The sequence below is a fragment of the Erpetoichthys calabaricus genome, chromosome 2 (assembly GCF_900747795.2).
Source record: "Erpetoichthys calabaricus chromosome 2, fErpCal1.3, whole genome shotgun sequence".
NCBI lineage: Eukaryota > Metazoa > Chordata > Cladistia > Polypteriformes > Polypteridae > Erpetoichthys > Erpetoichthys calabaricus.
In genome coordinates, this window is record NC_041395.2 from 209,107,157 (window position 1) to 209,124,890 (window position 17,734).

Sequence of the window (17,734 nt, forward strand, 5' to 3'; positions counted from 1 at the left end):
TGCTGAGCATGTTTGAAGGTGATCTGTTTCTATGAGAACAGGATGAACTTAAAAGGCTATGTAATTAATTGTGTGAAAACAGGCAACAGGCACATTTCTCTGGAGCTTTGAGTCTTGTTCTTGCACTACTAGATTTTTCAGTTATCTGTCCTCTGATGTCTTCTCCACGACCCTATAAACTCATTTGAGCATGTATTGGTGGGTTCAGGTTAACTAAAATCAAGTGACAATCCGTCCAGAGTTGCTTCCTGCCACGCACCTAAAATGAGGTCAGCCTCTTACTGTGTCCCCCTCAATTCAGTTAAATAAGTTTAGGATTTGAAAATGTCATGTTATGTAAATTTGAAAACTGAAGGTTTTCCAGAGGGGGGCAGATTATAGGTGATGCATTTACCCTTATTTCAAGAATACCAGTGGCTAAGAATTGTGTGGAGTTAATGTGTAGTTCTTTATATGCTATGTGCTTAAACTAATACAATAGAATACAAAAAACTGCAATTATTACATTTTCTTTTTCTATTTGGTGGTTATGATGAGTCTAGGTAAAAGTACATATAAATGGCGGTAAACATTTAAATTACAAGAATTGTTCACTGTCCTGTTGTTTCCTGCCTCCTGCTCAGAATGGTTATGCTTTCATACCACACTGGTCTACAAAAAAATATTTTTTGTTTGCTACTGGGAACTTCAGAGCAGCTCTTTGTTAATTTTTTACACTGATTTCATATATGAAATCTGAATTAAGCTAGCACGTCATGTTTTTGAAATACACATCATTGACGTTTTGACACTTTTGAATATCAATATATCAACACGATATCTGGAGTTTGGACTATGTCCAACCAAAATTGTTCTGATGTGTTTATTCTGAAAACAAACCAGAAGACTATACCAGAGACACGTTAAAGCATATTTATGTCAATTTACCTCAATATAAAAGTGAGGTCAGCGTGCCCAAAAATGTTGGAGGCACTCGCTTTTGTGCTTGTTACTGCACATCTGTCTCTCTTTGCAAGAACCAACAGTAGTCACCCATCATGCTCGGAGTGAATTTTCCCTGATATCAGTTTTCCATCTTTATATCTTGATGAAATCTTTCCCCAAACTCATCTCTGACATCGTTTAGATTTGGTGCAAAAAAGTCGAGATGAGAATGTAAAAAATGCGTCTTCAGTGACATTCTGACTCCTGTAAGCTGATACGCTTTCAGCAGGTTCTCCACAAGCTCAATATAATTCTCTGCTCTGTGACTGTCAAGAAAACTCTGGACAACCTGCACAAATGAGGGTGTTGATTCAGTTGGCTTCAGTTTCCTTTTGAACTCATTGTGAAGCATCAGTTCACGTATTTCAGGGCCAACAAAAACACCTTCCTTAATTTTGGTTTCACTTTTCTTGAGACCAGACGTGTTTCTTAAATGCTGAAACGCATCGCCTGTCCAGTCACCCTAGCTGTCCAAGACCTGGAACATCATAACTAAAAAATGGGACGTGCTGGACGAAAACGGTTTTCAGATTTGGAGTCAGCAAGTGAAATTTGTTAAAGTACAGATGAAAGAATCCCAGTAGCAAAATGCTTGCTGACCAGTGTAATCATCTGAATTTGCTTTTGTTATTTTTTTTCCTTACACGAGTTTTCAGCGCCCAATCTTAACAATCTTCAATCTTAACAAACGCTTGCAGATTATCGTGTATGAAATGCTATATCTATGCTTTCTATTTCGATCTTGTAAGGTTCTTGGTGAAATGGTCAAAAAATTAAAAGTATTGAAGGGTGTCTTCTCTTTGTATTCGTCATATGACGAACAAGGTTAGGGTTGGCCAGGTTCTTCACCAAAAATTAAAAGCATATAAAAAGTATACATTTTTAAAGCGAAGCAGACGTGTCATTAAAAGCAGCATTTCCACTGAAGAGAAAGGGACTTTTGGCTTTGTGTAGGACCATTTCCCAACTGACAGGACACACTTCATTTATTAAGACTGCCTAATGCATACCTGGCAAAGGCTTCGTGCCCGTTTTTCTTGTAAGCCATCACATCTCAGCATGGGAGGGGACTCAAATGAGACAGCAGGATTAAAGAGACGCCCGTCTAAGCAAACAATTCACATTCTTGAACTTCACTGCACGGAAAAGACAACATGACATTGTGCGTCGCCCAACAAGCGGTCCAAAGATGCTTCCCCGTCGTCAGACGGAGTTTAACTCAAGGTGCTGCGCTGGCGCAGGCGCTCGGGACGGCTGGCGTACAGGACGAGGTGCACGTGGCCACCACGCGCCCATTCACCGAGATCCCCAGCACTGGGAACAATGGCTGGATTAATCTGCTCCGATTCTGGAAAGGAGATACATTACAGAAACTACATTTGCACATGGATGACAGCTTTCGGAAGCTTGGCCCGATTTACAGGTAACTTCAAGCTCTTGACTGTGCGCTACAGTAAGGTATGAGTTCACCGCACCAGTATAAATGGGCAAAAACACCAGGAAAGTGCCAGCCGAACACCCGCATGACCCCTGCGGGGTTCTAGAAGTGACTTTTTTCATATTTCATGGCACTTTCCCAGTCTTGTAATATTTCTGAGGTCTGTGGTTGACATCACTACCGATTGGCTTATACTAATGACGTTCTATTAATTGCTTAATAGACATGTGGTATAATTAATCTCAATTAATTGACTGATACGTTATATAGTTCCGTTAATAATATATATCCATCCGAGGGTCGATCAGCATGCGTTAATCCTGACTGAGAGCTACCGAATCAACGCCACTCTCTACTGTAGTAACTGTAACGCAGGTTTCCATTAAAAAAATCGTCTGACCGCCCATTAAATCATGCCTGCGTACCATCCACAATTTCATAATTCCTGATGAAATTCCTCTCTTTAGATTTGGGAATACATTTTAGACGCGGCGGCAAATTCATGACAATATAGTGGGCAGCCGACCCCTTCAAATTTTACATTTTGGACATCGGCTGCTGCAACATAAGGGCACAATGGGCACTGGCCGGGGGGCCCAGGAGCATAGGGCCCCACGATGTATTTTGATGCCTATGTATGTTTCTGTTTTGCTATCAAAACAGGGGCCTGAGCGCACTACTTTGCCCGGGAATCTATGATGTTGGTAAGACAGCCCTGGTCTTGCAACTTCGTGGATATTCATAACTGAGTTTGACAGAAGCACATGATGATCAACCCGCCGCAGTCTTAAACTTTAAGGTGTTAAAGCCGTTCTTTAGAAAGATTCCATAGGGGAACCAAAAGAACCTTTCATAGCAAGATTCCATACTTCTTTATATCTGCAACAGGTTCCATAAATAACCATGAACAGATGATAACAGATTTGTGAAATACATATGAGTGCATGGTTTTAAAACGACTCTTACTGCACGGGTTAAGTTCAGGTTTTCTTGATCTGTCAGTAGCCTCTAGTCATTAAAGATGTCTTTTTTGTTCACGTATTATGAACCTTTTCAAAGCCAAACTAGCTAATTACATATATGCAGAGAACCCTTTCTAGAATGAATCGGTTCTTGTCAAGCAAGGAACCACACAACCTAGTACAGTACCATTACAGAACCGTTATTATGAAGAGTGTTGGATAAAGGCACCTGACGAGGAAACGACACTTTGCATAGTTAATTAAGTTATAACTCGCATGTTTTTCCGAGATGGAGAAAAAAACGAAATAGCCGCTGTAAAAAAAAAAAAAAAAAAAACCTGCACATACAAGGATAAAACGTGCAGACTTCACAAAAACACCACTCGGGCAGCACGCCGGTCTCCTTTTGTGCCAGTGCTTATTAGTAAAGCATTATATAAAAGAAAAGACATGGGGACGGTTTCTCGAATGGCGAGAGTCTCATTGGTTTCTCGCCAGGTTTCGTGAAAGCTGGTGAGAAGATCGGCGTGAAACGAGGACCTCTTAGCGATAAAAACAAACATAACCTGCTATTTAAGAGGTAACCTTTGATCAGAGTATCAGTTTTAAACGGGAACCCGGTCCGAAGCAATGCAAAAAAAAAAAAAAGAAATAATGAGGTAATTCGAAATAGCCTTGTAGGAATAACTGCAATAAACGAAGCACGCACGCACGAAATGTAATCTAAGCCCGTTATATATCACTGTAAAAACATAATGTTAAATTTACGGTAAAGTACTGGCAGTTGTGGTGACAATAGGTTTAGGTCTACGGTATAACTTTGTGATAAATAACTGTTTTTTCTTTACAACACATTCCAATAGAAATGATCGTTTAACCATAACATGATATCCATGCACTATAATTAACATGCTAATCAATAAACCATTAGAAAATACAGTTAGGATCAAACACCTGTACACTGTTTGCATCAGTAAAGTAACAACAACCAATAGCAAACATGAATCATTAAATTATGTACATTGAAAAGAATTCAACGTTTAAGAAAGTTACGGCACATTGTCTGGTGAAGAAATAAAGTTTGCTTTTGTGGTGTAAAGGTGTCCTACAGGTGTGCCAGCTTATCGAATACAATCCACCATAAAGCAGCTTCCATAACATCAAAAAACCTTCAACACGCACGGAAAAATAAGTCTGCTAACTTCGTTGAAGTTTTTTCCCCTACTCAAAAGGAATGCGGTTCACCAGGGACAATACGGTAAAAGGGGGCGTGTGCTTATGCAAATATCGTAACTTCGGCTTTACATTTTGCAGTTGTTTATCTTCGCTATTTAACAATTTTACACGGTAAAATGAACACAACTAACACATTTTTTCAGTGTATCTGTAATGTATCAGTAAACGGTATGTAGCATATTTTGAAAGTAGAAAAATATCGATTTTACAGAACTTGGCTGTAAAAAATAATGAAATGTTTTGTTCAAGAAATACAGGTAATTTTCTGTAGAGTAGAACACAAGATAACTTTCCTTTTTTTCAGAAATTTTACATTTACAATATTTTTTACCGTTAAATTTACTGACTTTTTTACAGTTCAGGTACAAATCTGAAGGGTATTACAAAGACAAAATGAAAACTCTGCAGTCTGATGCAAAACCACCAGTTTGATGAACATATGGTTCCAGTGCCAGTGAATGAAGTAGAAAAGTACCTTAGTATCGTGCTCAAAAATACATCTTTAGCTAGTTGTTTTTTGTAAACTATCACTTAAGTCCTAATATTGCAGATGTCCTTTCAGTTTATCTTACCCTGTAAAGCCTCCCCTCTGATAATGGAATGATCTCCTAGAACAATTTTCAGTCTGCTGTTCTGAACACACCCAAACGTAAGGGTATCAACCTTTATCACACCTCAGTGCACACTTTTTAAGTAATTTTCACACTGTTGTTATGTTTACCACAATGATTACACTATATAAAATTTGGTTCTTCTACCATCTTATACCACATTACTACATTTAAATCTTGTAGTTCCACACTTAAACCTTATATTTCAACATTTTAATTTGTTCCATTTAGCCAAACATCAAGTTCTTCATCTTTTATTGGCCATACCACCTCCTAAATCTTGTATCTTTATTTCTTATCATATGTTTGTTTGCTTTATCTAAACATTCTAAAAATATTTTGTATTACCTTCTTCTGTGGTGTAATTTTATTTCTTGCTCATCATAGTTCTTCTTTTCCAGTGTTGATCGTTTCCCACTATTTAATTTTCACTGGGGTGACTTGTTTCTCTAAATTAATTTCATAGAGCACCATGTCTTTAGGGCGGCACAGTGGCATAGTAGTGACTTGGCAATCCTAAATTGGCCCTAAGTGTGTGTTAGGTGTGTGTGTGTTTGCCCTGTCCAGGGTTTGTTCCTGCCTTGTGCTTTATGCTACCTGGGATGGGCTCCAGCAAACCCCCATGAGTCTGTTCAGCACTAAGTGGATTAGAATATGACCATGTCTTTTGTTATTTTTTGGTAATTAAATTTTTTTTTTCCACTTACCTTTCATTTCTCTCCATATTTTTTTTGCCATTTTGCCTTCCCAAAACATTTGCAATGCATTATTCATTTCTCTGCACTTTCACTTGGACAGTTTTTCCAGTTTCCTCTTATAGCAGGCCACTCTTGTTGGTGACTCATCTTTTGTTTCCTAGCATGTGATATCATTGTGCTCTTTGGTTCCAGACCACTTCTGATTCCTCATATGTAAAGAATTTTGCTCTTATAACGTCTCTTTGTCCTTAAACTTCATTTGCTCTTTCCATTGTTCCTAAATTTCTTGATTTTCTTCCTCCCACTTATATATTTTTATATCTTTACACTTTTTTGATAATTTTCTGGTTTCTTTAAAGTGATAGGTTTGTTTAGCCCTGGTCTGCATAATGTGATTTTTCTCACTATAGTCCCAAAGAAATACCTAACTGTATCTGTGGTTTTCCCTTGTCTATTTATCTTTGAGTTCACAGTCACTGTAGTATTAGGAATATTTTTCTCCCTTTCGTTTTTTCTCTCATTAGTTCTTCTCTTTTCATCTTTTTGCGCTTTAATCCCCAAAATAATTTGAATAGTGCACTTACTTTTCTATTGACACATCTCCTTGGGGTAAAAGGATCCCAAGTAACAGCACCACACTAATCAAAAATACCCTTTTTCCCATCATTTGGTTTGTAATTTGCCACATCTCCATCTATCCATTTTCCAACCCGTTAAATCCGAACACAGGGTCATGGGGGTCTGCTGGAGCCAATCCCAGCCAACACAGGGCACAAGGCAGGAACCAATCCCGGGCAGGGTGCCAACCCCCCACAGGACACACACAAACACACCCACACTAGGGCCAATTTAGAATTGCCAATCCACCTAACCTGCATGTCTTTGGACTGTGGGAGGAAACCGGAGTGCCCGGAGGAAACCCATGCAGACACGGGGAGAACATGCAAACTCCACGCAGGGAGTACCCAGGAAGTGAACCTGGGTCTCCTATCTGCGAGGCAGCAGCACTACCACTGCGCCACTGTGCCGCCCCATCTCCATCTTTCTTTTTATTTTCCCTTCCATTTTTTCAGTTTTCCTTTTCTACATGTTTATTCCTATATTCAATGCCCAATACCTTTAAAGATTTTCCTAACATTTATTTACAACTTGGGTTTTCCTTCCATCATCCCCATAAAGCACATTCACACCTTTCTACATTTAGTTATGATCTGGATGCCTCACTAAAATAGTCAATGTATTGTATTGTAGTAGTAGCAGTAATAGCTTTTAATTGTCTTCCAGAACCAAGGTGCTACATAGAACACAGGACTACACAAAAAAACTAAACATTTTAACATAAAGTGCATGTGCGCAAGCATGTGCAAAAATTGCAGGGCAGTGCAAAGACAGACAGTGGCACAAACAAAGACAGTGCAACATCGACCAATACACATTTATGGTAACTACAGGTACAGAAACATTAGCAGGTTGTGCCAAAATGTGACAATTTTTTAATGGAAGGAACATATGTAGTAAACATGACACTGGAAGTAGGAAGAAAGGTGATAATATGATTATGAAAGATGATAATAAATAAAATAATAAATATAAATATATTGACCCTTCTGCGGTGGGCTGGTGCCCTGCCTGGGGTTTGTTTCCTGCCTTGTGCCCTGTGTTGGCTGGGATTGGCTCCAGCAGACCCCCGTGACCCTGTAGTTAGGCTATAGCCAGTTGGATAATGGATAGATGGATGGATAGATATTGACCCTTCTATTCTGTATTTATGTCTGCATATTATTGTTACATCATCCATGTACATTAATACTTTTGCCTGCTGTCCGCCGCTTCCTAGTATAGTTATGTCTCTAATATTTAAGTCTTTTCTAATTTTGCATGCCATCGACAGTGACTGATCCAGCACCACACACTGAATCTTAGTTGTAAGGTGAACGTGTTCACTGATGTCAGTCATGACAATTTTGGAAGCCTGAAAATGAAATGTGGTTAACAACAGACTTGTATGTGAAATGCCTTTTCATGGTGTTTTTTTAGGTCACTGCTGGGCATATGTAATTTTATTAAAAATAAATGGTGCCAGAAAACCTTTTATCTCCATATTGTAAATGGTCCCTTCATTGCAGCATATGACAGTGGCCAGTGATAACAAGCAAGTTTAAAGGCAACACATTAAAATAACAGGCTTCTAAAATCCTTTTATGTGCTGGCTGATCTGTTAATAATGTAATTTTCTAACCTGCTTAATCTAGACCAGTGTCGCTGGGATGTGCCAGGACCTATTCCAGCCATTGCATGGTGCAAGGCAGGAACAAATCCTGACAAAATACCAGTCCATCACAGGACAAACACATGTTCCAAGGCCCATTTAGAATTGCCAATCTACCTAACCTTCATGTCTTTGGACTGTGGGAGGAAACCGGAGCATCAGGACAAAACTCACATGAACATGGAGAGAACATGTAAACTCCACACAGGGAGGTCCCAGGACATGAACCCTGGTCACCATACTGCAAGGCAACAGTGCTACCACTGCGCCACCCTATGTTAATAACAGCAAAGCATAAACTTTAACTTTTTAAACAAGTTTGATGCATCTCAAGGTGGCTCTCTGATCATAGCAATACTTTGTGACCTTAATCAAGAGATTGAGGAAAGATCTGATGTAACAGTCACAGGGCTAGAAAAAAGATTTCAGAATTATGACAGGTGATGAACAGCAAAGGATCATTCAATGTTTCTCTCTGTTCTTTCTTGATTTATCATCACCTCTGAAGAGGATGAGATTGACACTCTTGTAAGATGACACAAAACCATCTTAGTGAACAATGGTTGTGATGTAGAGGTTGTCCAGACTGAGTGGAAATTCTTATCAAAGGCCAGTTTGCAGACATATCCTACAGTAGTTTATGGAGGGGGGTTCTTCAAAAAAACAATGTGGTTAATGATTTTATCTCCATCTGTGTTGGCAATTACTGTTATTGCATTGCAAATGTCCTGCTTGTGGATTTGTTGAGCTAAGATCTTATTAGCCTTGTCTCTGTGTTCATGTGTGTGTAATGATGATGTCGTGATTTAAAGATGAGCTTTTCTGTTTTTTTTGTTGTACTGGGTTGTGTGGCTTAGGTTAAATTCTGATTGCAAAACCTGTCTTTTCCAATAAAGTGCCTCATTTGGAGACCTGGCATATTCTTGATCTATTCTGGTCATTTTGCTGATTAACTCTGACAACATCTTGGTTTCCAATTTATTTTTGTGGGCAAGATATAAAATAATCTGTCCTCTTAAAAAAAAGCCTTCAGAGTTTCCCATAGTATTCCTGCAGAGACCTCTGAGAGTGCATTTGTCTCTAAAAAATAATCAGTTTGCTTGGAAATTTATTCTGTAAAGTTTACACCTGCTAATGACAGGGTATTAAGACACCAGCTACAAGTGTAGGGCATAGTGATTTAAGTTCCATTACTCAGAGGCGTGGTCAGAGATAACAATAGTGTCATACTTGTAAGATTTGAAAGTGGTCAATAAATTATTATGTATAAAAAAAATCAATTCTTGAATAACTATGATGTACTGATGAGAAGAAGGAGTATGCTCTTGAGTTCGGGTTTAAAAATCTCCAATAGTCTGATAAATTATTATCCATTGATCCACTGTTAGATGTTATCGCCATTGTAGTTGAAGACCTAACCAGCTCTGGATTTAAAAAAACTTTTTAAAAAGTCTCAAACCGTTATTATTTTATGAGTATTAATATTAGGAATAGATGCAAATACATTTAGGATCATCCACTTTCATCAAATCATCCACATTAGATGCAAAGATATTTATTAAAATTACTTTAGACTTACATAAATTGTCCATCACCTAGACATATTGCCCTTCAGAATCAGATACTATGTCTGATACTACAAATGAGATTGTTTAATGCATTAAAATTCCCACACCTCTAGTTTTCGTTGTATAGCTGGCAAAGAAAATTTGGCCAATATAATTACTTTGCAACTGAAATTGGTCTTTACTTATTAAGTGAGTCTCCTGTAAAAATACTCTCTTGTCATTTAGACCTGTTTTTTTCTCTTTAGATCATGATCGAGTCCTTTGACATTCCGGCTCACAAAGTTCACTGTTTAGTCAAAAATACACTGCTTTTGAACGTTCGAGGACATTTTGTAATCTTAAGCAAAGGTTGTACGTTGTTTCATACAATAGCTTTAACCTAGGTATTATATTATTGCCAGGTATTATGGCTAAGTAGCATATCATTATATTGGCACTAGCAGTTGTTAGGGGTTAAAAGGATAAATAAGAAGCAACTTGCACTCCTTCTCTCCTCCCCCACCCTCCAAAAAAAAAAAAAACCCAGCAGTAGTGCAGAAAGGATTCAAATTAAAATCAAAATATCTTATGATATTATAGCCCAAGTACAATAAACCTGGGATATGTTAAACAGTTCCCTTTGGTTTGGGGGCTGAATTAAATAATTTATTTCCATTTTCTCTGCGCTCCAAAAGCTGAGTTACAAATCCTATTGGAGTTGATTCTGATGACTCTCATGGGGTGTTGGTAGTAGTTGAAAATGGGGATAAAGTGACCATACTCGGTTTCCGATGTCCAAGCTGAGATTTTTCAAATTCTCATTGCCCACCTTACTTGCTGTTTTGCTGCCATGATCATTGTTGGAGCACATGCTACAGTGTGAGGTCCTGGCTTAACCATTTCTTTGTCTGTCTGTTCCAACTTGGTCTGTTACAGGCTGTATCGTGAACTTGAGGCCAGCTTAGACTTTGATGAGACTTTCACTACTTTTTCCTTCTCTTTCTGAACCCTTGGTATCCTGCTCATGCTTTTACTATATTTGTAATTCAGTTCTCCCGGGTTGATTAAATACGGAATATCTCTGATAGATAATTAAAAAACGAAATAACACTTCTGCCAGTGGAGCCCCGTTCTAGACATCCATTTCTCACAACAGACAATACCAACTCCAACGCAATAACAGAAATTACCAACACAGATGGAGATAAAATAATTGACCATAAAAATATAACCCACATATTTAGAGGGTACTACTGTATAAGTCCTCATTTCTAATCAGTTTAAAGAAGTTAAGACACAATCTAATGAGTTTCTTGATGAATTACAAATACCACGGCTAGATACTCTTAGTGCAGATGATCTAGACAAACCTCTGACACTCTCAGAATTAATAGATGCTATAAACGTACTCCAGAGTGGGAAAGCAGCAGGCCCTGATGGCTACCGAGTGGAATTTTATAAAAAAAATTCTCAAATAAGTTAGCTCTACGATTATTAGCAACACTTACAGTATATGAGCTAAAGACAACAAAATTCTACTTCAGACCTTTCACCAAGCATTATTTACTCTCTTTCCTAATAATAATAATAAAAATAATAATTATTTGCATTTATATAGCGCTTTTATCACTACTCAAAGCGCTCAGCAATTGCAGGTTAAGGGCCTTGCTCAAGAGCCCAACAGAGCAGAGTCCCTATTGGCATTTACTGGATTCGAACCGGCAACCTTGCGATTGCCAGTGCAGATCTTTAGCCTCAGAGCCACCACTCTAAGAAAAATAAGGACTTACTACAATGTGCATCATACAGACCAATCACACTCCTGAATAATATCTTTAAGATACTATCTAGTTCTGTCTAGGAGGACTGAGAAAGTGCTTCCTTCTGTAATATCACAAGACCAAACTGGATTTTTTAAGGCAGACACTTAGCTTCTAATCTTCAAAGCTTATTTAATGTAATATATTCACCCATTAAATTTAACACGCCTTTGGATTCAGAAAAGGCATGATATGTTTGAATTGAACTACCACATTGCACAAATTTGTTTTTGGCAATGGATCAAACTATTCTATCTATACTAGTCCAGAAGCCTCAGTTTGTATTAACATTATTTCAGACTATTTCAAACTAGAATGTGCTACTCAACAAGTATGTCCCCTATCACCATTGCTTTCTGCAGTTGGCATTGAGGCTATTCACTTTCAAAATGCATCAGAGATAAAGGGGATTACCAGAGCAGGTCTTGAAAAAAAATATCACTATATGCAGATGATATAGTACTGTATATGTCAGACCCACAAACGGCCTTACTAGTAGTCTTTAATGCATTGGAAACTTTAAAAGATATCTGGATTCAAAATTAATTTGAATAAAAGTGTGCTTTTCTCAGTGAACTATCTGGCACACAAGATTAGACCGGACACCTTCCCATTTATTTTAGCAGATCAGTTTAAATACCTTGGGGTAAACATCACAAGTAAATATAAAGATCTTTTTCAACAGAATTTTGCTATTTGTATGGTAAAAATTAAACAAGATGTGAACAGATGGTCTATCCTCCATCTTGCATTAGCAGGGAAAATCAATACTGTCAAGACAAACATCCTTCCCAAGCTTCTTTTCTGTTTCAGAGCATCCCTATATACATTAACAAATCACTCTTTAAGAAATTAGACTCAATTGTAATCTCATTTATCTAGAATTCGAGACGCCTATGCAAAAGGGAAAAGGCAACTCTACAAAGGCATAAAGTAGAAACTGGCATGGCACTACCTTGCGTTCAGTTTTATTACTGGGTGGCAGATATGCAAGCTATAAAGACCTAGAAATTGACGCAAATAGATGAATATACACAAGCCTGGTCTGCAATAGAAATAAAATCTTGATGTACTTCTTTAAATTCCCTGCTTTGTGCCCTAGTACATACAAATTATCATCAGTATACTGTGGCAGACGGCTTGGATGCCCCTTTGACATTAGATCTGGGGGAGCAGCCATGGGGTGCACACTACGTCCCCCAGAACGATTGGTGGCAGCAACAGTCATGGAACACCGGAGCTCATCCCTGTTGGGCTCCGTTGGCACCGCCAGGGGGAGCTGCACGGCTTCCTGAGCCCAGAAGTGCAGCCTAATTAGGCCAATTATCACCTGGAGCACTTCCAAGATACAGAATATGAAAGCAGAAAAAAACGAAAGTGTCAAAACAAAGAAAGTAAAGATCGAATTACCGCAAACAAAGAGAAATTATTACTCGGAGAAATAACGAAAAGGCGAATAGAGATCGAATATATGGACATAGGTGATGGACAGTTATTACCAATACCTAGTGCACAGTACCTACTGTATATATACCTATATATATATATATATAAACTACCCTACAAAGGTTTTAGACTATCAGTTTTTTTCAGTTTTTATAGAAATGCACGCAGTTTAATGTCTTAATGTTTCAGGAAGTCAAGGCATAGAACAAATAAACAATGGCAAAGAAAGTCAAATTTTTGATTCATCAAAAAATAACACCTAACTGTGGTAACACTTTGATTCAGAATGCCAGTCACTCTGTGCAAGTCACCATCTCTGCCTCCAGCAAAAGAACCCCAGACCATCATACTTCCTCCTCCATGTTTGACAGTTGGTGTCACATACCGAGGAATCATCCTTTCACCAACTTAACGATGTACAAACACCCTGTGTGATGAACCAAATATGTCAAATTCTGATTCGTCGGTCCATAAAACTTTCTTCCAATCTGCGGTAGTCCACAACTAATATTTCAAGGCCCTATTTTGTCCTTTAATGAATGGCTTTTTTACTGCCACTCGCCCTGTCAATCCTGCAGCACAAAATTCTCCTCTTCACAGTAAAAACTGAGACTTGCTTTTTTAGACCACTGTTAAGCTGTTGTGCTGAGAGGTGGTTATCACGTAAGCTGATGACCCACAGAAAATTGTCTTCTGATTGGATTGTGACTTTGGGTCATACAGACCTCTTCCAGTTTCCAATTGCCATTGGGTTGTGTAGGACACCATACTAACTGACACTTTGATTTTTTTTGTCATTTCTCTAAATGAAAAGTGACTCCTCTAAGGGTGATAATGCTCTGTCTTCTTTCATTTGTTAATTGGTCTTTTCTTTCAGTTGTCACTGGAATTTACAACTTTCTACATTGTAATATATATATATATATATATATATATATGGAAGAGAAGGTCTCTGATATGGTTTGCATATTTGCAGCTGGAGATCCACGAAGAGAGAAAAAAGAATCATGTATCATAAAATAGTTTTTATTCCTGAGCTTTCAACCCCTATCAGGGGTCTTCATCAGAGGATAATGCTTAGACTTACAAGAATCAAAGGCAATATATAGCAACACATTAAGGGGGGGGGAGGTGACTAAGTCCGTATGATCAAGGGGGGGAGGGGGGGTTTGTATAGTTTATTTATTATGTACATGTTCTTCTTAAGTTGGCATTTGGATTTATGTCCAAGTGTCTGTTGATGGCGTTTTCATCTGGTAGCCAAGACTCGGCCAACTCTCTGGCACTTTTAGTACTGGCCTTAAATTTTACTTTTACCTTGTCCCAGTTGAATGTGTGTCCTGTCGATTTAGTATGTGCATAGATCAAAGATAGTGCGTCCTTTCTTCTGACGGCGTTGCGATGTTCCTGTACACGTGTTGAGATTCTTTTTGACGTTTGTGCTATGTATACCGCTGAGCAAGAATTGCATGGAATACTATAAACTGCGTTTCGTGTTTCTGCTGTCGATTTCTTGTTTTTAGCATTAAACAGGACCGTGTACAGATTGTTCGTGGGTTTGTGTGCTATTCTACTGCCCCCTCCCCCTCCCCAATACTGAATGTGTTGCTATATATTGCCTTTGATTCTTGTAAGTCTAAGCATTATCCTCTGATGAAGACCCCTGATAGGGGTTGAAAGCTCAGGAATAAAAACTATTTTATGATACGTGATTCTTTTTTCTCTCTTCGTGGATCAATGAATACAGTTGACTTGAGCATTCCTAGTTGTCATCCTCTTTCTCTGTACGTTTAGCATTCGTTTGCTCAGAGGTTGATGCACTTGCTGCTTCCTGAGCAGCTCTTTTTTTCTCCACCCTAGCAGCTCGCTTCTTCTCTTCTTTTATCGGCATCTTATCACAATAAAAATTAATAAGACAGTTTTTGTGTTGCAATTATTTAGTACATTTTCCTTAATTTTTCACTTAAGTCTTCAATCTGCCTCAAGAATGATTTAAAATATGAAGAGGAAGGGGAACTGATGACGAAGGTGGTAGGGATGAGAATGGTGCCTTTTTGTATGCGCCACACAGCCTCCCTATTGGCCGTTGCTGAGAGTTGATTCTACAATAAAATAAAATAAAAATAAAAGGAGTAATAATTCGAAAACTCTTCACTTTTAATCTAAAGATGTAGTGCAGTGTTTCAACGTAGAATATGTATACCAAATTTCAGGCTACAGGTTATTTGATTTTTGACCTTGACCTTCCTGGGTTGACCTTTGACCTTGGAGGTCAATCATCACCCCGAAAGCGGATAGTAGACGTCACGTAACATATGTGTACCAAATTTCAGGTCAATAGGTTTTGGCAGGCGGCCGGGGTCCATGCCCAGCTGGGACGCCCCTGCACACTATATTCAGGGGGAGCAGCCCTGGACAGTGCCTCGCGCTGCTGTGCCAGGTCCTTAAACAATTTTTTTAAACAGGTCCCAGCCCAAAAGACAAACTGGAATCCTGCTGACTACGCCAGTGTAAGATGGACGCTGTATAGCGCCCGACCCGACACAGATTGGACACAGGAGGCACGTGTAAAATAAATAAACTATTTATTTTTCTTCCCCTGTGGGTGCACGTCTTCCCCATTGCCCACAGGTAATACACAGTCCCACAGCACAGTACACTAAGCACAAAACACTTTCTCTTCTCTCTCTGGCACCACCACTCCTCCCAGGTAACCTTGTCCTCCACCACCCGACTCTGGCCTCTGAGTGGTGGTCACTGGCTCCTTTTATAGTTCACCCAGAAGTGCTCCAGGTGCTTGATCACTGAGTTCCGGCTGCACTTCCGGGTGTGATGGATATGCTGCCCATGTGGGCTCAGGAGTCCCAAACACAGCACCCCCTGGCGGTGCCTGCGGGGAACAACAGGGCAACCAATTCCCATGGAGCCCTGTGGGAAACCAAGGCATCGCTCCAACCCAGGGGGGCGGCCATCTAGTGTTCAGGGGGAGGTATTGCACTGTCCAGGTGTGCTCCCCCTGAATATAGTGTGCAGGGGCATCCTGGCTGGGCATGGAGCCCGGCTGCCTGCCACAAGGTCAAACGGTTTGCGAGCTACAGGTGATTTAAAATCAGTCAATCTTCAACTTTTGCATGGGTAATGTTGATGTAAAATGGCACAAAGTGAAAAATGTGAATTTTAATACAGTGGACCTATGAAATAAGAGATAAAGTTCAGCAACCACCAAAAAACTATAATCTTTTGCTGGAGATTTCTCAAAATATTCTTTTCAGCATAGAATTCTTCAAAACAAAACATTATTTCTGATAATATGCACTTTTTATAACACAGTAACCACAGGAATGTTGAAGATTGACTATATATATAGCATGTATGTATTGCATTGTGTTAACTGTTCTTGTTTTCTAAGCTAAAGTCTATTTGCAACCTCCTAGTTTATTTTTGAGGGTGGTATTAAGGTGAAGTTGTAGGCCATTTTTTGTGCACTCAAAATAAATAGTAGGTTAAAATGACCTACAGTAGTAGTATGTAAGTGGGAAAGGACTGTAAGTAGGCCTTGAAAAGATTTTAATCCATGTGTTTTGTTCTCTGCAGGGAGAAAATAGGTTCTAAAGAGATGGTAAATGTCTTTCTCCCTGAAGATGTGGAAGCCATTTTCCATTCTGAGGATGTGTACCCCCGCCGAATGCAAATAGCACTTTGGATTGCACACCGAGACTCCAGGAAGAGGTGCTATGGAGTGTTTCTCAAGTTAGTCTCTATTAAATATTTTCCTTTGAAAACCAGAATGTTTTTTTTTGTTTAGCTCTGAAGTATGTGCTTGGAAGGTTCTTGAGATGTTAATTAACTGTATGGTAAGTGTACTGTAGGCATGTCTTTCCTGTATTATGTCGATGGAGTTACGAGTACTGTATGTCAGAACTGCTCATGTATTCTCTGACACCTGACTGGTATCTAAGGATAATGAAACCAGGTTTACTCATCTATAAAGCAACAACTAACTTTACTTCATTAGCACCCACTATACTAAGACACTGAATACAATTACATCCATATTTTAGTGACAATTGCAGCACAAGCAGGTAGTGTGACTTGCTGAATGTTAGATAGGAATTAAATTGTTTCAACTCTTAACCAGCAAGCCACACAAGAGTTTAGTCAGAATTGCTCGGTGCTGCAGTTGTCTGCTTTCCTTCCACAACACTAGATTAATTGTACGGAGAGTGACATCTTCTGCCACTCCATCCTCCAGTGTATCGCCCTTGGACACTCTCATCTCAATTGCCTCCCAGGTGTTGCTTGTCTGGGCTTTTCTTATTTCCAGTTGCATGTACATGACAGTCATCTGAAGGTCATTGATCTTTTTAATTTAGCAGACTGTTTAACATTCAATCACAAAATAACAAACTTGATTTTAATAGACTACTATATTTCTCTTGCACGTTTATTTACAGTATCAGGGCTATCTGTGATAGGAAATGTGCATAACTGTTTAATTTTTTCTTAATATTATATATTTTTTATCTTCTTGTAATATTTGTATCACCTCTAAGTCATGTGGAACTTGGTTTCACTTTCACTTTAAGCAATATCTTGTTTCTGGCTGAATTAATATAAACTGCTCAAAAACATTAAAGGAACACTTTGAAAACACTTCAGATCTCAATGGGAAAAAATCCTGCTGGATATCTATACTGATATGGACTGGGTAATGTGTTAGGAA

The 17,734-nt window shown here is 38.8% G+C and overlaps 1 protein-coding gene across 1 annotated transcript in view; it reads left to right on the forward strand.

Moving 5' to 3' along the window:
- The first annotated feature begins 2,022 nt into the window (after positions 1-2,022).
- Positions 2,023-17,734, forward strand: part of LOC114645529 (cytochrome P450 11B, mitochondrial) — a 40,161-nt gene continuing 24,449 nt past the window's right edge. The window contains exons 1-2 of the mRNA XM_028793372.2: positions 2,023-2,407; positions 16,606-16,761. Coding sequence (XP_028649205.1) covers positions 2,139-2,407; positions 16,606-16,761 — 425 coding nt within the window. The 5' untranslated portion in view covers positions 2,023-2,138. The remainder of the gene's footprint in view (positions 2,408-16,605; positions 16,762-17,734) is intronic.